Source organism: Prionailurus viverrinus, chromosome D3 (assembly GCF_022837055.1).
Source record: "Prionailurus viverrinus isolate Anna chromosome D3, UM_Priviv_1.0, whole genome shotgun sequence".
Classification (NCBI taxonomy): Eukaryota; Metazoa; Chordata; class Mammalia; order Carnivora; family Felidae; genus Prionailurus; species Prionailurus viverrinus.
The window spans coordinates 17,252,699-17,274,967 of NC_062572.1; the positions used below are offsets into that span (position 1 = coordinate 17,252,699).

General features: G+C 53.8%; 1 protein-coding gene across 2 annotated transcripts; it reads left to right on the plus strand.

The window, feature by feature from the left end:
- Window positions 1-459: 459 nt before the first annotated feature.
- Window positions 460-21,374, plus strand: HNF1A (HNF1 homeobox A). Of its 2 annotated transcripts, none has more exons than XM_047828652.1 (10): window positions 460-788; window positions 7,877-8,076; window positions 14,007-14,193; window positions 14,638-14,879; window positions 15,715-15,866; window positions 16,007-16,208; window positions 17,117-17,308; window positions 18,438-18,559; window positions 18,627-18,792; window positions 21,247-21,374. In XM_047828652.1, the coding sequence occupies exons 1-10, from the start codon at window positions 460-462 to the stop codon at window positions 21,372-21,374; spliced, it is 1,920 nt and encodes a 639-aa protein (XP_047684608.1). The 2 variants fall into 2 exon arrangements, with proteins under 2 accessions (XP_047684608.1, XP_047684609.1); XM_047828653.1 differs by having other exon boundaries at window positions 18,648-18,792.
- The last annotated feature ends 895 nt before the right edge of the window (window positions 21,375-22,269 follow it).

A 22,269-nucleotide genomic window follows, 5' to 3' on the forward strand; every position in this document is an offset into this window, starting at 1 on the left:
AAGCTGTTCGCCAGAAGGCCTCGGTGGCCCCCAGCCCCTTCCGTCCCAGCTGCCCTGCCCCCTGCCACGGCCTCCCCCACCCTCCCCGCTGCCCATTCCCGTTGAAGGCCTCGGCTCCCCCGTCCCTCTGCGCTGCTGTGAGGCCTGCACTTTGCAGGGCTGAAGTCCAAAGTTCAGTCCCTTCGCTAAGCACACGGATAAATATGAACCTTGGAGAATTTCCCCAGCTCCAATGTAAACAGAGCGGGCAGGGGCCCTGATTCACTGGCCGCTGGGGCCAGAGTTGGGGGTTGGGGGTGCCCACAGGGCTTGGTTAGTGGGGTTTGGGGGGGCAGTAGGCGCAAAGAGCCTGGTTCGTGACTGCCTGCCGATCGGCTAGCCAGTAGACAGCCCACTCGGTGGGGGAGGCGGCCGGTGTGGTGGCCCCAGGCCGCGTGGCCCGGTGGTGGTGGCGGAGCCATGGTGTCTAAACTGAGCCAGCTGCAGACGGAGCTTCTGGCGGCCCTGCTCGAGTCAGGCCTGAGCAAAGAGGCGCTGATCCAGGCCTTGGGGGAGCCGGGGCCCTACCTGCTGGCCGGAGATGGCCCCCCGGACAAGGGGGAGTCCCGCGGCGGTGGCGGTCGGGCGGAGCTGGCCGAGCTGCCCAATGGGCTGGGGGAGGCAAGGGGCTCCGAGGACGAGACGGACGACGATGGGGAAGACTTCACGCCGCCCATCCTCAAAGAGCTGGAGAACCTCAGCCCCGAGGAGGCGGCCCACCAGAAGGCCGTGGTGGAGACCCTGCTGCAGTAAGGACCCCTTGCCCGTCCCCGGCGTTCAAAGAGCCCAGGGAGGCCCACCCTCGGCTCTCAACTAGCCCTTCGTCTGGGAGCTATGGCTTTTAGCCTGGCTGTGAGGAAGGGGGACAGGGCGCCCGAGAGCTCAGGGCGTCCTTGCTCAGAGGCTGGAGTCTCCCAGCCCCTGAGCTGGCCCTCGGCAAGGTCCCCAGTTCCCGTGAGCCAGGGCTTTCCACCCAGTGCTTGAGAAGGAAGGGCATGCTCCAGGGGAGCTCTGAGCCGGGGTGGTGGGGGGGGGGGGGTGGAAAGCAGGAAAGCTCATAATTCAAGTGCCTGGAGAACCAGAGGGTGGTGGGAATTTTTAGCCACCAGGGCCATTTCTACTTCCCAAACCCTAACTTCCTGCTACGCACTCAGATCGCAGGCTCCAGGGTCAGGAAGCATGGTTAGCGAGAGGGGGTGCCGAGGTTAGGGGCTCCCTTAGCCACCCAGGGACTCAAGCATTAAGCCAGGAAAGCCCAGGTCTTACCTGAGCGAGATGGAACCTCGGAGCAGGACCTGGTTCCCCTTTCCTGCACAGTGTTAGTTAGGCCCCCACAACTCACCAGCAGGCACCATTAGAGGCCTCCCTGTGTACCCCCATCCACTGGCCGGCTCCCCATCTCCCAGAGAACTGGGTGGGTCTGAGCCCGATGCCTCCCCTCTCCTCAGCAGTGCTGACCTGGTTACTAATTACCCACGAGCTTTATTATTTCTCTTTTGTTTTATAAATTTATAAACGGTAAAAGGCTCTGATAAGGCCTGTGATCATTAACTTGTAAAGATGGCCTGGGGAGACCTGGGCCAACCAACCTCCCACCAAGCGGGGGGGGGGGGGGGGGGGGAGGGGGCCCAGGGGCTACAGGGACTGCCTCCCCAAAGGCTCCTAAGCTCTAATCCTAACAGCCAGGCACTGTACTGCAGTTTTATACACAGATGTTCAGATAATGTTGAGACGAACCCTGGAAGGAAGCTAGGCATAACTCTGCTTCACAGATGAGGAAACCGAGGCCCAGAGAGGGAAGGTAGCTTGACTAAGGCCACCCAGCTGAGACTCCACAGCCACTCTGTTTGGTGCTTTCAATTGCCAGGACGAGGCAGCCAGAGAGAGAGTCCCAAAGACGCTCTCTAGGGGACCATCTCTTTTTCTGTCCAAGGTCCTGATCCCAGCTTGGGGTGGGGGAGCCCTCAGGGTCTGCCTGGCCTTGTGAGGGCCTGGGCAGGGGGCAGGGAGCAGCTTGGGCCCCCTGACTTGGCAGGAAGAAGAGGGCAAAGGGCCCTGCTGAGCTGCAGGGGAGGGGCAAAGAGTCAGGCATTGCCAGACCCAGGGCGAGGGCCACCGGGACAGGGTGGGGCTGGGCCAGACCTGCTCAGGGCCCCAGATGGGACTGGGGGCTTTGGGGTGGGAGTGGGGGCAGGAGGTGCCAAGGGCCTTTCTTACCTGGCTGGGTGGGGCCTGTTGATCAGCAGCCCCTTTAGTGGAATGGTGGGTGGGGGGGAGGCTCGATCCACAGCACTTGAGGGGGGAGCAGAGGTCAAAGTGCTCCCTGGGGACCAGCAGAGATCCTGGAAGCTGCGAGAGAGAGAAGAGCCACTGAGGAAGACAGAGGGCATGGGGGAGGGGGGGGGTGAGATGCAGAGGCCTGGAGAAGTACAGGATAGCGGAGGAGCCAGGAGGGCAGAGGGGCTCACACCCAGCTGGGAGAAGGGGCTGGGGAGAGAGCGAGACGCCCCAAGCTGAGAGGAGGCTGGAGTGCTTCCCCGCCTGCCCCGATTGGGTTTTCTTTAATGCTAACAGCATGCTATTTACTTTCCATTTAAATTTGAGATGTTGCTATAAATTATCAACCAGCTCCTTGTTCCTGCGGAGTTTATAACTAACTACCTGGGTTACTTATTGTTCAGGTAACAAAAGGGATCTGAAAACGCCCCGAGGGGAAAAAGTGGGGCCTCTACCCTCAGGGCACAGGAGGGAGTGGGGTGGGCACCCGTGAGGAAGGCCTGGACACTGGGGGTGGGGGAGGTTAAGGCTGGAAGGGATGGTGCACAGGCCAGGTTTCCAGGGGAAGCCATGTCTTTGGAGAAGACAGTGTGTGGAAAGAGGCAGGGTGGGTCCTAGGTGAGCAAGTGGTGATCGGGAACCTGAGCTCTTCCCTCAGACCTCCACCCTTAGTTCACCGCATGACCTTGGGCAAGTCTCTTCTCCTGCCTCAGTTTCCCTAGCTGGCCAATGAATAAAATTCAAATTCTCTGTCCTGGTTCCCTGACCTCTTCTTGAGGGAACCTTCTCTCCCTCCCTCCCTTTCCTCCAGTTATGTTGAATGCGCTGATTCCTACCTCAGGGCCTTTGCATGTACAGTTCCTTCTGCGGACACTTCTTTCTAGATCTTCCCATGACCGATTCCCTCTTCTCCTTTTGTTCAAGTGTCACCTCCTCAGGGAGGCCCTCCTTGACTCCCTATCTAAAGGCAGGACCCACTACAATCATGCTGTCTTCCACCACCTTCTGTTACTAGCCTTTGTCCCTTAACTTTGTTTATGATGATCTATTTTTGTGTGTTCTCTATCTCCTGTCATGAAAATAGAAACCTTTCAAAGCTTCTGTGTGGCCTGGTTTACCACCCTGCTATCTAGCCCAGTGGCTAACACAGAGCAAGAATGAATGGGTGGCTAGGGTTCCCTGAAGCCCTGGGGACATCTGTTAAGGTCAAGGGAGGAACCTATACCCAGGGCTCCTTCCCGGGTCTCCTCCCGGGTCCTCCCTGTTCCTGAGCAGCTCAAACCACAACCTGAGGGTCTCTGATCCTCTCCATCAGGCAGCACCAGGGCATTGAGACCCAGGAAGACAGCGGTTAGGGTGGGACAGTCTGACATCTCTGACTGAGGCCAACCTGCGTGGGTTCAAATCCCAAATCAACCCACCCTAACCTGGGCAGGTGATTTCATGCCTCTGAGCCCTAGTTTCGCCCGCAAGGCAGAGATGACGATAACACTTACCCACGGGGCAGTAAACGGTTACTATGAGTAATAGTCCCATTTTACAGATGAGCAAACTTAAGGCTCAGAGTAGCAAAACGACTTGCCCAAGGTAATTTACAAAGTACTAAGGCTGGGACTGGGACCCCAGGTCCTCCTAATCCCTGTGCTCTGCACAGCACCCTTGAGGTTGTATGCCCTTCCTTGATAAGCTTATTTCCTTTTTATCCTCCCGAGTTCTTCTTGCTCTCAACCTCCCATCCACTCACTTCCACGCAGTGCTCTAGAGGTCACGGTGGCTTACTAATCATGGAACTCATTTTCTCCTCCTGGCAACCTATGAAATACTATTAACCCAGTATCACAGCTGGGGAAATTGAGGCACACTGAGATTAAGCCATTTCCTAAGGCCACCTGGATAGCGAGTGGCAGAGCTGAGATTCAACCCGAGATGGGAACCCTCCCCCCTCCACCAGCCACATGCACTGAGAACTCAGCTCCCCTTCCAGCTGGTCTCCAAGCTCCACAGCCTTGGACCCTCTGAAACCCCCGTGGCCAGCGAGCCAAAGGCCCAAAGTCTTGAACCTCTGATTGAGCCCATAATGTGTAGCAGGTGGGAGGAGGAGACGTGCGCAGATCTTCACCTCTCCTGGGTCCTCTGCCCTCTGCTCTGGGGCTGGGGGTCCCAGGGCCACATCATCATGATGACGACAATGATGATGATGATGGTGACAAATTGTACTTACTGAGCATCACGGGCCAGGCCCCGCTCTACGCGGTTCACTCCTGTTTGAAACTCACTCATTTGTCCCAAGGGCACTGGGAGGCAGACGTGGGCTTCCTGCCACGGTACCGATGAGGCGTGGGGCACGCGCACATCGTGCTAGGGCGCCGTGGTGGGATGTGAAGCCGGGTTGGCTTGACCCTTAAACCCATTAGAATAAGAGCAGGAGATATCTGGAGAGGTGGCCTCTTCGTGCTGGGTTGGGAGAACTGCCCTGAAAAGGGTCGGGTCCTCTGAGACTGATGTGAGCAAGAGACAGAGCAAACAACAGAGACACAGACAGGAGAGACAGAGAGAAAGAGAGAGAGAGAGAGGCAGAGAGAAGCTAAGACAGATACAGAGAGAGACACGGTGAATCAAATGGACAGTGACAGATAGTAAATCTTTAGTGTGAGCCAGGGAGGCCCCCCCCCCACCCCCCCCCCCCCCACCGAGAGAAAGACTTAGCTCATTCTCTCCTGAGAAGAGAGAAGGGAGGGAGGGAGGGTTGCTCAGGAGGGTGATGCCTACAGCGGGGGGGGGGGGGGGGGGGGGGGGGGGGAGGAGGGAGGCCAACAGGCAGCCTGGCTCCAGAATCAGATAAACATGTTTGCCTCGAAGCACAACACCGGACTTTGTACCTCGTTTCCCTCCTGGCTCTGACTGGCATCCAGGGAGCAGGGGAGGGGTTGACAAGGAGGATCCTAAATGCAGGGAGGAGGAAAAGCTCCAGGAGAGCTCTGGTTGGGATGGGGGGAGGTGTCTGGAAAAAAGAGAAATATTCTGGAGTCCCAGCTAGGTCGCTTTGCACAAGCACTCCCTTTCCGAGGTTCTGTTTTCCCATCTGTGAAATGGGCACATAAGTAGCACCCGGTTCCCAGGGTTACATGGTAAAATGTAAATGACCGGCCTTTAGCGCAGTGCCTGGTCCACGGCAAGTAAGAAACACGAATTCTCACGTCAGTCATTCTTCTACAACTGGGACTTTGCCGTCCCGACTGCCGGCCGACTTAAATTGAATGGCCCCTGCCTCCCTTCCCTCCCTACGCGCATGGGAACTGCTGATAAAAAGGAGAAAGTCACGGGACCCAAGCTGCTGAAGGGCTCTGTGCCTATCACACCTGAGAAGGGCATCATCAAGGGGGCAGGGCCAGGCTGGTTCTTTGGGAAGGAGGGAAGGGGAGAAGGCAGTATGAGGTGGGCCTCAAAGTGCTGGGGGGTTTATTTGCTTTTTGTTCTTTTACAATTTAGTTTTAAGTGTTATACGTGCCTGAATAGCATGTTGTACAACGATATATTACATTATTTTAAAAGTGCAGAAAAGCAACAGAGGACACCGTCCTCTCCCCCTGGCCCCGGCACTCCATTTCTATCTCAAGACCACTGGTGTCAAAAGTGTCTTCTGTGTTCTTCCGGTATTTCATGCAAACACAAGCAAATATGTGGAAATCTGTCAGGCCATTTCACATTTGACACAAATCGCACAGCAGACCTACCAGAGGGGTTCTGTTCCATCAGGGCGCAGGGAGAGCTTTCTCACTGGGTTTTTACGGCCGCATCTGCTGGAGGTACCGCGATTGGTACCCTTTCGCTGGCACTTAGGTGGTTTCCCATATTTTGCTGTGCCAAACATGGCGATGAACTGCCTCCCACACCTGCTATTTGTCACACGTGCGAATACCGGGAGGCTCAAATTCTAGAAGCGAACGGCTCAGCTGAGGAGGCGAGAGCCTCAGGCTTTGGAGCCACACAGGGCTGGGTTCAAACCCCGCCCCCCGCCCTTGCTCTCCTGTGTCAGCACTGTTGTGTGGAGCTGTTTTCATCAGACATATTTGTCCTACAAGCTCAGGGGAGGACGGGGCAAAGAGAGGAGGGCTGAGACAGAACAGGAGGGGGAGAGAGAGCATTTGTGTAGTACAGGCAGTCAGAGCCCCCCATTCTCCACAGTGAGCAGGGGATAAGAACATGAATCGTGGATGGCTGTCTCTCCAGTGAGAGAGTCTCAGCCCACGGATTCAGGTGCGCACACACACACACACACACACACACACACACAGAGCTGTATACCAGCTGACAACCTTTTCACCTGGACCTGTCTGCCCCTGTGCTCTGGGAAACTGGCCAGGCCACAGCCTAGGGGTTAGTACAGATTTTCAGGGGGTGTTTTGACCCTATGTGATTTGTACCTGATAGGTTGACTTAGAACTGAACCCCTTCATATGGGATGGGACTCTGCTGGGCTGTCCCTGTGACCTTGGCCAAAAGATGCTATGCCAGCACTCTTAGCATCAGTGACCCTGCCTGTAAAATGAGAGAATTGCTTTTCTCTCCTTGTTTTCAGAACCACCCCCGCCAAGTAGGTCTCCCTCATCCATCCATCCACCACCTCACACCCCTGCTCACATCCACCTGCTCACCTCACATCCACCTGCTCACACCCCTATTCACTTACCCATCTATCCTCCTATCCATTCATCAAACTACCCATCCATCCATCCACCACCCACCATCCCCTTTACCCAGCCATCTACCTGTCCACCCATCTACATATTCCCCTATCTACCTATCCATCTACCTTCCTATCCATTCATCCAACCATCCAGTCACTATCATATATTTATCATCCATCCATCCATCCATCCATCCTCCACTCATCCATCCATCCATCCATCCATCCATCCACCCAGCATCACATTTACTCACCCATTTCTCCATCCCTCTATCCACCTACCCTCCCATCCATTCATTCATCCACCCACCCACCATCCCATCCATCCACCCACTCACCCATCCATTCATTCATTCATGCATTCACCATGGGCATGCAGGCCTATTCTGGGTGCTGAGAACCAGAGAGTTCCTGCCCTCCAAGTGTTTACGGTCTCTCACAGTGGATAAGACACAGCCACAAACAACATTTTGAGGTAGGAGGAGGTGGGGGGTCTTCAAAGGAGGCACAAAGGTGAGGATCTTCCCCAAGTGGCCTGTATAGCTTCTGGTGGGAGTCAGTTCATGTCTTCATGTCAGTCCATATGTCTGTGCATTCATGTTTCTAAACTTTTCACTGTGCCCGCGTCTGTGTGGCACTGTTTGAGGCCTGTGTCCACACGTGTGTGTCTATAAGTCTCTGTTCCCATGTTCGTGTGTCTGCGTTCCTGTGTCCTGGCACGAGTGCCCCTCCCTTGCTGTCCCTGAGTCTAAGTGTAGGTCCCAATCCCCACGCCTGCTTTCACCCCCAATCCCCATTCTCAGGGCTGACGGGACCCCCGACCCTGCCTGCACCCCCACGCCCAGCAGGCTCTGTCCTGGCCCCTCCTCCTAGGGAGGACCCGTGGCGCGTGGCCAAGATGGTCAAGTCCTACCTGCAGCAGCACAACATCCCACAGAGGGAGGTAGTCGACACCACTGGCCTCAACCAGTCGCACCTGTCCCAGCACCTCAACAAGGGCACCCCCATGAAGACACAGAAGCGAGCGGCCCTGTACACCTGGTACGTCCGCAAGCAGCGAGAGGTGGCGCAGCGTAAGTAAAGACCACAGCCGGTCCTCCCTGGCAGGTCTGGGGTGGGGGCCGGAAGCTCCTCCACCGCACGACGGGGATAGGCCGTCTGAGCGGAAGTCCATGCGAGTCAACGGGCGCTTAGTACCTGTTCCGCGCAAGGCACTCTGGGGGAGGGGAGTAGGTTGGCCCTGGGTATCTGCGGGTGGGTGAGTGGAGTCCTTGCCCTCTAAGTGTTCTGTGTAGATGGGAAGCAGAAAAGATCATCATGATACAGCGAGACATGTATTATAATGTGATAAAAACAACAGTAACGGCTAGTGTTTATGGAGCATTCACCGTGTGCCAGGCCCAGGGCAGAGTAGGACTGCATGAAGTATCTCAAAATGTTGAGCTGGCAGAGGACCAGAGAGTAATCTATTGTCAGCGGGGAGGCAGGGGCATCAGGAGGGACCACACCAGAGGCAGAACTTTCAGACTAGGTCTTAAAGTCAGAACGGAATTTTGGCCCATGGAGGCGGCAGGGAATGGTGTTTGGGCCAAAGGAGCAGCCTGAGTAAAGGCTCAGAGGCAAGGTGTAGGCTCAGGGAATCCTCCATTGCAAACTCCAGGAGATGTGGCCACGCTGTCTTCAGAGAAGTCTGGGTTTCCTTACCCCGACCTCACACCCCACAAAATCCCAAGTGCACTTTCACACTACTGAGCCTATGTGTAGACATTTTAAAAAAAAAGTTTATTTTATGATTTATCCAAGTTTTTTAAAAAGGCAATACAGGGGCGCCTGGGTGGCGCAGTCGGTTGAGCGTCCGGCTTCAGCCAGGTCATGATCTCTCGGTCCGTGAGTTCGAGCCCCGCGTCGGGCTCTGGGCTGATGGCTCGGAGCCTGGAGCCTGTTTCCGATTCTGTGTCTCCCTCTCTCTCTGCCCCTCCCCCGTTCATGCTCTGCCTCTCTCTGTCCCAAAAATAAATAAAAAACGTTGAAAAAATAAAAATAAAAATAAAAAAATAAAAAGGCAATACATACTTAATTTAAAAAAAATAGGAGGGGGCACCTGGGTGGCTCAGTCGGTTAAAAGGCCGACTTTAGCACCGGTCATGGATCTCAGTCTGTGGGTTCGAGCCCTGCGTCCGGCTCTGTGCTGACAGCTCAGAGCTTGGACCCTGCTTCGGACTCTGTGTCTCCCTCTCTCCGCCCCCACCCCCACCCCCCCCCACTCATGCTCTGTCTCTCTCTTAGAAATAAACATTAAAATTTTTTTAAATTAAAAAAATAGGAGAAAATAGAGTTTACAATAAAAGTTAGGTGTTCTTCTCCTAAAGGACATCCCCAGTTTTATGTATACTTCCAGAGATATTTAATGCATATACTAGCAATATATATGTATTTTCCTCTGCTTTTTTTTTTTAATTTTAAGCGAGATTTTTTAATTTTAAGTGCACGTGGGTGGGGGGGGGGGACAGAGACAGAGAGGGTGAGAGAAAGAATGCCAAGCAGGCTCCGTGATGTCAGCACAGCACCCAGTGAGGGGCTCGAACCTGCAAACTGGGAGATCATGACCTGAGCTGAAATCAAGAGTCAGATGCTTAGCTGACTGAGCCACCCAGACGCCCCTCCTCTGCTTTGCTGCTAGTTATTCTGTTATTTGGATGTACCGTTATTTGTTTAATTGGCTCCCTACCAAAGGACTTTTATTAGGGTTTTTCCAGTGTGCTGTTAGAACCAATTGCTTCAAAGAACATCCTTTTTTGTATCTATTTGTGCTCACACGAGAGAATCTATAGAATAATTTCTAGAAGTGAAATTCTAGGTCAGAGTGTAGGTACTTGAAAATTTTTGATAGATACTCCCGTAGTTCCTTATGAAGACATAGCGACAATCTGCATGTTTGGTAATTAAAAAAATAAACTTTCCTCACCATGCTTCCTAAACGTTTATTAAAACGTTAAAGGGGCGCCTGGGTGGCGCAGTCGGTTAAGCGTCCGACTTCAGCCAGGTCATGATCTCACCGTCCGTGAGTTCGAGCCCCGCGTCGGGCTCTGGGCTGATGGCTCAGAGCCTGGAGCCTGTTTCTGATTCTGTGTCTCCCTCTCTCTCTGCCCCTCCCCCGTTCATGCTCTGTCTCTCTCTGTCCCAAAAATAAATAAACGTTGAAAAAAAAATTAAAAAAAAAAAAAAAACAAAACGCTAAAGTCCTAAATTTCACATATCGATTTGCTGTTTGTTTATTTACTTATACAAGCTGGAAATTTTTTAGAATGTCTATTTATTTAAAAAATTTTTTAATGTTTATTTATTTTTGAAGGAGAGAGACAGAACATGAGCAGGGGAGGGGCAGAGAGAGAGGGAGACACGGAAGCAGAAGCAGGCTCTAGGCTCTGAGCTGTCAGCACAGAACCTGACATGGGGCTCGAACTCACAATTTGTGAGATCATGACTTGAGTGAAGTCGGTCGCCCAACTGACTGAGCCACCCAGGCGCCCCTATGTTTACTTATGAGAGAGAGAGACAGAGAGAGAGAGAGAGAGAGAGAGAGAGAGAGAGAGAGAACGTGAGCAGGGAAGGGGCAGAGAGAGAGGGAGACACAGAATCCGAAGCAGGCTCCAGGCTCTGAGCTGTCGGCACAGAGCCCGATGCGGGGCTTGAATTAACAAACTGTGAGTTCATGACCTGAGCTGAAATCGAGAGTTAGATGCTTAACCGACAGAGCCACCCAGGTGCCCTTAAAAAAACAACTTTTAAAAGCTGCGAAAAACTATGATATTGGCATTATCAGCAGGCTGATTAAAACATTAAGTGAACTAACATTTACCGAGCAACCACTATGGGAAAGCATTAATATTTTCTTACAAAGATGATCACTGATTGCTTATTCGTGCAGAAATAGCAACACCTCCTGATGCCCGAGGGGCCAGTGAGTGTCTGCGCCACCTCTATCTGCCAGGAGCATACTCTCGGGTCTCAAGGGGCTGGGAATGTAGATGACATACTTTGAAGGCACTAAGTGCTTTTAGAAAATTAGCACGGCTTTAATTTACGCCTCCTTAGCAGATAAAACTGAAATAGCACATAATAGACTCTTAATTTTAGAATAAGTGTTGGTTTTCAGAACTTCTGGGCAGATGGTAGAGAGACTCCCAGTTTACCCCAGACCCAGCTTTCCCTATTATTAACACTAGTATGGGACATTTTTTTTTAAGATTTATTTATTTATTTATTTATTTATTTATAGAGAACACAAGCTGGGGAGGGGCAGAGAGAGAGAGAGAGAGAGGAAGAGAGAATCTCCAGCAGGCTCAGCACTGTCAGCGCAGAGCCTGATGCGGGGCTCCAACCCACGAACCATGAGATCATGACCCGAGCCTCAATCAAGAGTTGACGTTTAGGGGCGCCTGGTGGCGCAGTCGGTTAAGCGTCCGACTTCAGCCAGGTCACGATCTCGCGTTCTGTGAGTTTGAGCCCCACGTCAGGCTCTGGGCTGATGGCTCGGAGCCTGGAGCCTGTTTCCGATTCTGTGTCTCCCTCTCTCTCTGCCCCTCCCCCGTTCATGCTCTGTCTCTCTCTGTCCCAAAAATAAATAAACGTTGAAAAAAAATTAAAAAGAAAAAAAGAGTTGACGTTTAACTGCTTAACCGACCGAGCCACCCAGCCACCCCTAGTATGGGACATTTGTCATGATTAACAAACCAACACTGACACAGGATTATTAAGTCCGTACTTCGTTATTCAGATTTCTTCGGTTTTTCCCTAACGTTAATGTCCTTTTTCTGGTCCAGGATTGTATCCAGTTGTGGAGACGCTGTATATAGTTGCCATGTCGCCTTAGGTTGCTCTGGCTTGTGACAGTTTCTCAGATTTTCCTTGTTTTTGATGGACTTGACAGGATAGTTTTTAATGTTTATTTATTTTGAGAGAGAGACACAGTGTGAGCAGGGGAGGGGCAGAGAGAGAGAAGGAGACACAGAATCAGAAGCAGGCTCTAGGCTCTGAGCTGTCAACACAGAGCCCAACGTGGGGCTCGAACTCATGAACCGCTAGATCACGACCTGAACTGAAATCAGATGTTTAACAGATTGAGCTACCCAGGCGCCCCGACAGAATAGTTTTTTTTTAAGCTGAAATATCTTAGTTTTCTGGGCCAAGTCATGTCTGGTACTCCAGATCTTGGTCCAGCCCACTGCCAGGAGAGATAGCCAACGAAGTCAGTTGGAATCTGAGTCAAGCGGGCTTCTAGTGGCTTCTAGGTGGGTCTAATCCCACCTGTCCCCAGAGCATTGGTGCTGGCTTCTGCCTCTTGAAACTCAGATGATGAAGGCACTCCTGCACTATCCCCGACTCGATCTTCCTGCCTCCCCTCTCATAAAAATGGCTTGGCATTTATCTGTTCTATTCTCTTGGAGGCTTGCTCAGGGATAATCCAACAGTTTCTATTAATGTAGAACCAGCTGACAAGGGCTGGCTGGGTCTCTCCTCTCTTGGCCAACACTTGCATTTTAAGTGTGCTTTATAGGTCTGAAAAGTTTGAAATAGCTCTAACCTACTCAAGAAATGTGGTTCAAGTTTCTGTTTTACTGTGCATCCCTGGAAAGATATTTAGCCTCTCTGAGCCTCAGCTTCTTCATCTGTAAAATGAGATGGCAAATGTGTTAGATCTGAACAAAAGCCAATGCTTACCTGGAGCCCTGTATTGGGAAAGATTGCGAGCTTATGTCTTGGCTCACTAGAAAACTGTGCGGGTTTTTTTTTTTAATTTTTTTCTTAGCAAATTTAAGATTTATTTTTAATGGTTTTTAAAATGTATTTTATTGTCAAGTTGGCTAACATACAGTGTATACAGTGTGCTCTTGGTTTCAGGGGTAGCCTCCCATGATTGTTTACGTACGACACCCAGTGCTCATCCCAACAAGTGCCCCCCTCAATGCCCATACCCATTTTCTCCTCTCTCCCTGCCCCATCAATCCTCAGTTTTTTCTCTGTATTTAAGAGTCCCTTATGAGGTTGCCTCCCTGCCTCTTTGTTTGAAACTATTTTTTCCCCTTCCCTTCCCCCACGGTCTTCTGTTAAGTTTCTCAAGTTCCACATGTGAGTGAAAACGTGGTATCTGTCTTTCTCCGACTGACTTATTTCACTTAGCACAACATGCTCCAGTTCCATCCATGTTGTTGCAAATGGCAGGACTTCATTCTTTCTTATTGCCAAGTAGTATTCCATTGTATGTATAAACCACATGTTCTTCATCCATTCATCAGTGGATGGACATTTGGGTGCAGGGGTTGATTAGTAATGTCTGCCTTGGACACAGGTTAAGACAGTGGTGGTATGTATGCTGTGTGACTGTCATCACTGGATTAGATGATTTCTAAAAACATTTTTTTCTAATGTTTATTTATTTTTGAGAGAGAGAGAGAGAGAGAGAGAGAGAGAGAGAGACAGAGCACTAGCGGGGGAGGGGCAGAGAAAGAGGGAGACACAGAATCCAAAGCAGGCTCCAGGCTCCGAGCTTGTCAGCACAGAGCCTGACGCGGGGCTCTAACCCACAAACCATGAGATCATGACCTAAGCTGAAGTTAGACGTCTAAACGACTGAGCCACCCAGGCACCTCCAAAAAAAATTTTTTTAATATTTATTTTTGAGAGACTGAAAGAGACAGCGCATGAGCAGGGGGGACAGAGAGAGAAGGAGACACAGAATCCAAAGCAGGCTCCAGGCTCTGAGCTGTCAGCACAGAGCCCGACGTGGGGCTCGAACCCATGAACCGCGAGATCGTGACCTGAGCTGAAGTGGGACGCTTAAGCGACTGAGCCACCCGGGTGTCCCCGGGCTAGATGATTTCTAAGTTCTAGCTGTAAACTCATTTGGCTCAGCACCCTGGGAATGAGAAAGAACCGGGAGCGTGGTCAGAAGCGGGAAGGCGGGAGTGGCCAGGGCCCTGCTGACGGCTCTCTGTGCCTACAGAGTTCACCCACGCAGGGCAGGGTGGGCTGATTGAAGAGCCCACAGGTGATGAGTTGCCGACCAAGAAGGGGCGGAGGAACCGTTTCAAGTGGGGCCCAGCCTCCCAGCAGATCCTGTTCCAGGCCTACGAGAGGCAGAAGAACCCCAGCAAGGAGGAGCGAGAGGCACTGGTGGAGGAGTGCAATAGGTATAATGGCTGGTGGGTTAGCGGGGCTGGTTTGGTCTGGGCTGGGGCAAGGTTGGGTGGCTCTGGGTTCTGGGGAAGGCTCGCCAGTCCTCGAGAGCTCCTCCTGCTGGCCCCGGGGCACTCAACTTCCGCTCAGTGTCTGCAACCTAGCTCCACTCCTAGCACCCACTCCCCACCCACCCGAGCAACCCTTGCGTGGCCGCTCATCTCATTCACCTTCATCTAGCCTCATGGCTATTTTGCTCACTTTATAAATGGAGAGACTAAGAGAGGCTAAGTCACTTGCTCAAGGCCACATAGCAGAACTGGGATTAGAACCCAGATCTGCCAGTTTTAAACACTAAGGTAGAACCCTACCGCTCGGAACTCTCTTCGCCACCTCCAGCCCCAGGAGAGGGTTCCTCTGAGCCTGGCCTGGAGGCTCATGAGTGGCCATTTCTGCAGGGCGGAGTGCATCCAGCGGGGGGTGTCACCATCGCAGGCACAGGGGCTGGGCTCCAACCTCGTCACGGAGGTGCGCGTCTACAATTGGTTTGCCAATCGGCGCAAGGAAGAAGCTTTTCGGCACAAGCTGGCCATGGACACATACAGCGGGCCGCCACCAGGGCCAGGCCCGGGCCCTGCACTGCCAGCCCACAGCTCCCCGGGACTGCCCCCGCCCGCCCTCTCCCCCAGTAAAGTCCACGGTGAGTGATATGTGGGCAGGGGGGTTGAATGTAGAGGGTAGAGGGGACACGAGTGTCAGCTGGGGAGCTGGGGAGCACCACCTCAGTGGCGGTAGCCACCCAAACCTCTCAGCACTTCAGCTTGGATCCTTATCACTCCATTCCACTCATTACAGTCTCTATCCAGTCCTCTCCTGTCCATCCCACTGACCACGCCCCTCCATTCTCCAGTCCAGCCTAACTTGACTTGGGTTACTTCCATTCAGTTCATTCATTCAAGATCAATTGACTTCAGTTCAATTCAATTCACTTCAATTCAATTCTGCTCAACTCCATATGATCCAATTTAGTTCCTTTAAATTACACTCCGTCTAATTAAATATAATTGGAGGAAATGAAATTAATTTTGTACAGCTCAGTTCAATTCAATCCAATTCTCTTTGATCCGATTCAGTTCAACTCCACGCGCTCAATCTAGCTCAGTTCATTTCAGGCTCAATTCAGCTGGATTCCATTTCATTGAACTAATTCCAGTTCCTTCTATTCAACTTGGCTCACTGCAATTTCATCAGCATCAGCTCATGTTGATTCAAATGCCTTTCACTGCACACCTACGGCCTATCACATGTAGTGCTAGGCAGTGGGGGCCATGGAGCTAATAAAACTCAGGTCTTGCCTTCAAGGAGTTGGAGGCAGCCAGCCCAGGAGCTGGCAGGAGGATGCTCAGGTGAAGTTTGCCGCTGGCACACAGAAACACGGGGCAAGTGGCCTAAGCACACCAGTGCGGTCTGGGGTGATGAGGGCCAAGGAGGGCAGGGAAGTGAGGTGCTGAGGCTGGACGCTGCTCCCATTCCAGGTGTGCGCTATGGACAGCCGACAACCAGCGAGGGGGCAGAAGTGCCCTCAAGCAGCGGTGGTCCCTTGGTGACGGTGTCTGCACCCCTACACCAAGTGTCCCCCACGGGCCTGGAGCCCAGTCACAGCCTGCTGAGCACCGAAGCCAAGCTGGTGAGTGTCCTCATACCCCCCGGGTGGAGAAGCGCCTTCCAACCCCATCTTCCATCCTCCCTTGGCCGGGAGATTCTGGAGTCATCCCCAGGGAGACAGTGTGGGGCTCCACCCTCACTCAGCTTGGTTTCCCCTCCAAGGTCTCAGCAACCGGAGGCCCTCTCCCCCCTGTCAGCACCCTGACAGCTCTGCACAGCTTGGAGCAGACATCCCCAGGCCTCAACCAACAGCCCCAGAATCTCATCATGGCCTCACTTCCTGGGGTCATGGCCATTGGGCCCGGTGAGCCCGCCTCCCTGGGGCCCACCTTCACCAACACAGGTGCCTCCACCCTGGTCATTGGTAAGTTGGTGGGCATGGGGAGGGGGGAGCACCCGGGTGGGAGGGTTCGTGGGGCTGCCACAGAATCCAGAACCTGGAAGGACCACTGGGACTCATTCATTCATTCATTCATTCACATACTTATTCAGAGCCTGCACTGTGCCAGGTACTACGCTACATCAGTGATACATAGGTGAACCAAACAGACTGAAATCTCAATGACTCCAGTGGGGGGGCAGACAGCAAACATAATGCAGACGTCACACAGTGTCTTGGAAGGCAAAATGTCTACGGGAAAAGTAAGCAGGGAAAGGGGGATCAAAGTTTTGTAGGTTTTGGGTTGCGTGTGTTTTTTCTAAGATGTCTTATTTATTTTTGAGAGAGAGGGAAAGAGAGAGAGCAAGGGAGGTGCAGAGAGACGGAGACAGACGATCCAAAGCGGGCTCTGTGCTGACAGCACAGAGCCTGATGTAGGGCTCAAACTTAGGAACCGTGAGATCGTGACCTGAGCTGAAGTCGGACACTTAACCAACTGAGCCACCCGGCGCCCCTGTTTTTTTTAAGCCCAGAAAGACTTTATTTGTAGGAACCAGGATGCAGAGGCTCAATATAGAAGACAGAGAGACAGCTGCTGGGAGAGGGGAACAGAGCTAAGCTGTAGGGCCTTTGCACGACTGTGGAACCAACCTAGTTGGACAAAGCCCCTGCCCCTGTAATGAATTAAAGGCTCAGAGAGGGGGAGCGCCTTGCCTAGATCAAGTAAGTTAGTGACAGCTTCTAGGGCAAAGGTGTTTCCTGGTCGCCTCTTCCCTTCCCCCAACCCTTTGGCTCTGGGAGGGAGGGACAGTGCCCCCAGGGGTCGGTGCGGGGCCAGGGGAGGCAGTGAAGGGGGTAGGAAGCCTGGCTGACCCCCGTTCCTCCCGCTCCAGGCCTGGCCTCCACTCAGGCACAGAGCGTGCCGGTCATCAACAGCATGGGCAGCAGCCTGACCACCCTGCAGCCAGTCCAGTTCTCCCAGCCACTGCACCCTTCCTACCAGCAGCCACTCATGCCCCCCATGCAGAGCCACGTGGCCCAGAGTCCCTTCATGGCCACCATGGCCCAGCTGCAGAGCCCCCACGGTGAGTACCCCTAGCCCCACGCTGTCCACGAGCACGGGGTGGGCGGGTGGAGGTATAGGGTGGCTTAGCAGCTGTTGTGGTTTCTGTGTGTGTGAGCGCTTCTGTGATGAGGTGGTCTGCAGGCCAGAATATGATTCAGTGTGTAAATATGCGTGGTGTTTCTGTGAGTGGGAAGGCACGTGGGCGTCCACAGGTGTTTGCAGGGGCACACCCACGTGAGAGGACACCACACGTCCTTTCTCTGCAACCCACGGGGCCACGTGTATTTCAGAATTCGCTACTTCTCAGACTTCACATATGGTGGATCCGCCGTATGTATGTTTTATCACACTCCCAGCAGGGCTTGGGCAGTGTCTCGTCATCAAAGCCCTGGGATGTCTGCAGCAGGAGGCAGAAGGCCACGAAGGAGGTTAATAAAGACGGGGCACAACCTCACAGAGGGCTCGGGTGGGAGTTTGCCACCAAAAGCGCTCTAGTGCCGACCTTATGAAAATCTGTGGGTTTTTCAGACCTTTGTGTGTGGAGTTCGGAACCGGGCCTGAGGGACTGTGCACCTGTGTATCTGTGTGGATTTGGTTCAGTGCACGTATTTATGTGCGTATATGGTTTCATCTGCGTCGATGTGAGAATGTGTGCTCATGTGCTTTTCTGCTGGTGTCCGTGTGCGTTCTTGTGGGCCGGGCTGTAGGTGAAACTTTGGGTGACATTTTGGAGAGGTGTCCTGGAGGCGGAGCTACACGGCCCTCTGTCCCGCTCAACCCCCTAACGGGAGCTGCCAGCCTTTCCCTCCGTGGCCCGTACTTAGCACAGTAGCACCTGTGCCTCCCACTGCCAGTCACACCTGTCGTCCTCAGGCGGTGGGTGTGGGTTCCTGTCCTCCCCCAGCCTTCCCCCCATGGAGCCAGCCTGAGCAGGGTCCTGTAGTTGGGGAGAGGGTCTAACCCCTCTATCTGGAGCTCCCAGCTTGGGATATCTGTCCTGAGTCCCCAACCACTGCTCCATCGGGCCACTTACCAGGCCTCGTGCCTCACCTCCCCCACAGCGCCCAGCTTTGGGGCCCTCTCGGGAGGGGCCCAGCCTGGCCCAGGGTGTCTGGTCTTTACCCCCCTCTCTCCTCCCTCCCGGCCAGCCCTCTACAGCCACAAGCCTGAGGTGGCCCAGTACACCCACACGGGCCTGCTTCCGCAGACTATGCTCATCACCGACACCACCAACCTGAGTGCTCTGGCCAGCCTCACGCCCACCAAGCAGGTAAGGCCCAGGCCTGCCTGGCCCCTCGCTCGGGCCCCACCCCACAGCGCACCCATGGGGGGCTCAGGAGGCTGCTCTGTTCCCCCAGGTCTTCGCCTCAGACACGGAGGCCTCCAGTGAATCCGGGCTGCATACGCCGGCGTCTCAGACCACCACCATCCACATCCCCAGCCAGGACCCCGCTGGCATCCAGCCCCTGCAGCCCACCCACCGGCTCAGCGCCAGCCCCACCGGTGAGCCGCCTTTCCCTGCTCCCTCAGGTGGGGAGGAAGGTGTGTGCGGCAAACGGGAGGGTGCCCTGTGCTCCCCCGACGGGAGCCAAGAGGGGCGTGAAACCACAGGGAAGTGGGCCTGTCTTACAGGAATATCTCACTGACTCGGACGGGGAAAAGATTAATTGCGAGAGACAGGGGAGGGTGACGGTGAGGAGCGATCTGATCTGGCCTTGCTTTGGGCCAGAGGTGGCTCGCAGGCGTGTTGGGTGGCTCAGGGTTTAGCATGGAGTTCGTTGCCCACGTTTAAAGATGAGCTTTCACAAAGGAATCGTGATTTCTGGCTTTTCCTGGAGAATCGGAGACCCGTGTTCCCAAGCAGCAACAACAGCGTGCGGGCTCTCTAGGTCAGCTACATCGCACTTGACCCATTCATTTCCATCCCCCGGTGCCCCGAGCCCGCAATCTACGATGTCGATGAAGGGCGGGCACCGGGGAGTCAGGCTGCTGGGCTCTGAGGCCGGGGGTGGCCACTCGCTAAGTGCGGGACTTGGGCAGCCGCTTCATCCCGTGAGCCTCAGGTTTCTCCGTCCCGCTCCGGTGGCTGCAGCGACAGGAAGTGAGGGCTCCCTGCTCTACCCACGGGGCACGCGTCATCATCCCCGTTTTACAAATGGGAAAGCAGACGCCAAGGAGGTGAGGGACTTGGTCTTGCCTCCGACAGCTACTAGCAGCTGGCAGGGCCAGGACTTGAACCCAGGTCCAAACTCAAAGCCCATTCTCTTAGCTGTTGGAATCAGTCAGGGTTCTCGTAAGACACAGAACCAACAGGAATACAGTAGATCCCTGAACAACATGGTGTTTGAACTGCACGGGTCCACTTACATGTGGATTTATTTCATTGTTTTTTTAAGTTACTTTTTTTAAAAAAAAAATTTTTTTTTTCAACGTTTATTTATTTTTGGGACAGAGAGAGACAGAGCATGAACGGGGGAGGGGCAGAGAGAGAGGGAGACACAGAATTGGAAACAGGCTCCAGGCTCCGAGCCATTAGCCCAGAGCCCGACGCGGGGCTCGAACTCACGGACCGCGAGATCGTGACCTGGCTGAAGTCGGACGCTTAACCGACTGCGCCACCCAGGCGCCCCAGTTACTTTTTTTTAAAGTTTATTTATTTTGAGAGAGAGAGAGAGAGGGAGAGAGAACGAGTGGGACTGGGGCAGAGATTGGGGGACAGAGAATCCAAAGTAGGCTCCTCGCGGACAGCAGGAAGCCCGATGTGGGGCTTGAACTCACAAATTGTGAGATCGTGACCTGAGCAAAAGTCGGAAGCTTAACCGACTGAGCTACCCAGGCGCCCCCACGTGGATTTTTTCCGACACAGCACAGGACTGTAAATGTATTTTATTTTCCTTAGGATGTTCTTCTTTTTTAATATTTATTTATTTTTGAGAAAGGGACGAGAGAGAGAGAGAGAGAGAAGGAGGGAGAGAGAGAGGGAAAGAGAGAGAGAGAGAGAGAGAGAGACGGGTTAAGAGAGAAGAAGAGAGAGAGAATCCCAAGCAGGTTCCCAGCTGTGTGCGCAGAGCCTGACACGGGGCTTGAACTCACGAACCACAGGATCGTGACCTGAGCTGAAATCAAGAGTCAGATACTTAACCGACTAAGCCACCCAGGCTCCCCTTCCTTATGACATTCATGATACTTTTCTCCCTCTAGTTTACCTTTTGTAAGAATACAGTGCCTAATACCTCTAACATACAAGATATGTGTCAATTGACTTGTTTATATTATTGGTCAACAGTAGGCTATTAGTAGCTAAGTTTTCGGGGAGTCAAAAGTTACCTGCAGATTTGTGACTACGCAGGGGGTCAGCGCCCCTGACCCTCGCACTGTTTAAGGGTCAACGGTATAGATATATATTCAAGGAACTGGCTCACACGCCTGTGGGGCCGACCAGTCTGGCAGCAAAGGCAGGATGTGATCCTGTAATCTCGAGGTAGGATTCCTTCTTCTCGAGGAACCCTCAGCTTTTGCTCTTAAGGCCTTTGACTGATTAGATGAGACCCACCCGTGTCAGCCAGAGAACTCTCCTTTACTTAAAGTCAACTGATCAGTGGTGTTAACCACGTCTACTCAATACCCCCACTGCAACACTTCAGTGTTTGGTTTCATGACTGGGCTGCAGCCTAGCAACGGCGAAGCCTGAAAGTAACCACACCGCCCCACCAGGGCTCCTCCGACGTTCCCACTAAAACGTCCTGAGGTGGCCACCCCCCGGGTGGCCCCGGAGCCTGGCTGGGGGTTAATAAGACCCAAGGGTAGAGGCGTGGCTTTGGGGGTCTGGTTATCTGCTGTAATTCAGGAGGTGGCGAGGCCCTGTGCAGCCTGTCCCAAGTGCCCCCAGGGATGGGTGGGAGAGGTGGGGTTGGGAAGGGCTTGGCAGACAGCCAGCTGTCTCACTTGCCCCTGCAGTGTCCTCCAGCAGCCTGGTGTTGTACCAGAGCTCCGACTCCAACGACGGCCACAGCCACCTGCTGCCATCCAACCACAGTGTCATCGAGACCTTCATTTCCACACAGATGGCTTCATCTTCCCAGTAACCACGGCAACCACCCCCCAGGGGCTGGGCCCTGCCTAGAGCATGCCTGGCGTACTTGGGGGGTGACTGGGACATGTGAGCCTGGGAAACTTCCACTGCCACAAGAGAGCGGCCTTCCCTGGAAAACTGCCACCCTGCTCTGTCAGCAACGGAAAGGAGGGTTTCAAGGCGCCCCGACCTCAGGAGGGCTGTTTCAGTGCACGAGAGGGGACTGTGGAGAGCTGGGAAGCAGAGCAAGACGCGGACGAGAGGGACTGTCCCTGCTGCTCAGGGTGAATCTTGCCACTTGGAACAGAAGGGGACAGCCTTTGGACTTTGGTACCTCCAGCCTGTGCCTGTGGAGACCCCTGGGAACCCCCAAGGGAACCCTTGTAGCCGCACTCCTCGGGACACAAGCCTGCGTAGCTGTGACTCACGGAGCTCAGCGAGAGGCCCAAGATCAACATGGCCCGTCCTGTCACCTGTGCCCTGACCAGGCCCCTCCGCCCTGCCCCAGTTCCAGCTATTGACTCCTGCTCCCCACTCACATAAGCATTCTCCGAGTGGCTACCCAGTGCCCAGGCTGGGGCTCAGATGCCCACGCCCCAGGAGGGCTCAGGCTAGCAGCCGAGGCATGCAGGGCTCTCCAGCTTCTCTCGTCCTCAGCCACCCCTCCCCTGGCCTCCAAGATGGCTGGTTCTCTCGGCCATTCATCCCCCCCACCCCGGGAACCACACCTTCTCACGCCAGTCCGGCATCTCGCCTCAATGGGAAAGCCCCCCTCGGGACTAGGAAGTCTGTCTTGCCCCACGGGAGCCTTGTGACTCTGCGCCTGGTGCCGCTGTTGAGATTCTGATAACAGCTCCTCTGACCCGTGGGGCCCTGCAGCCCCTCCCTGGTCTGGGGGACAAGCTGCT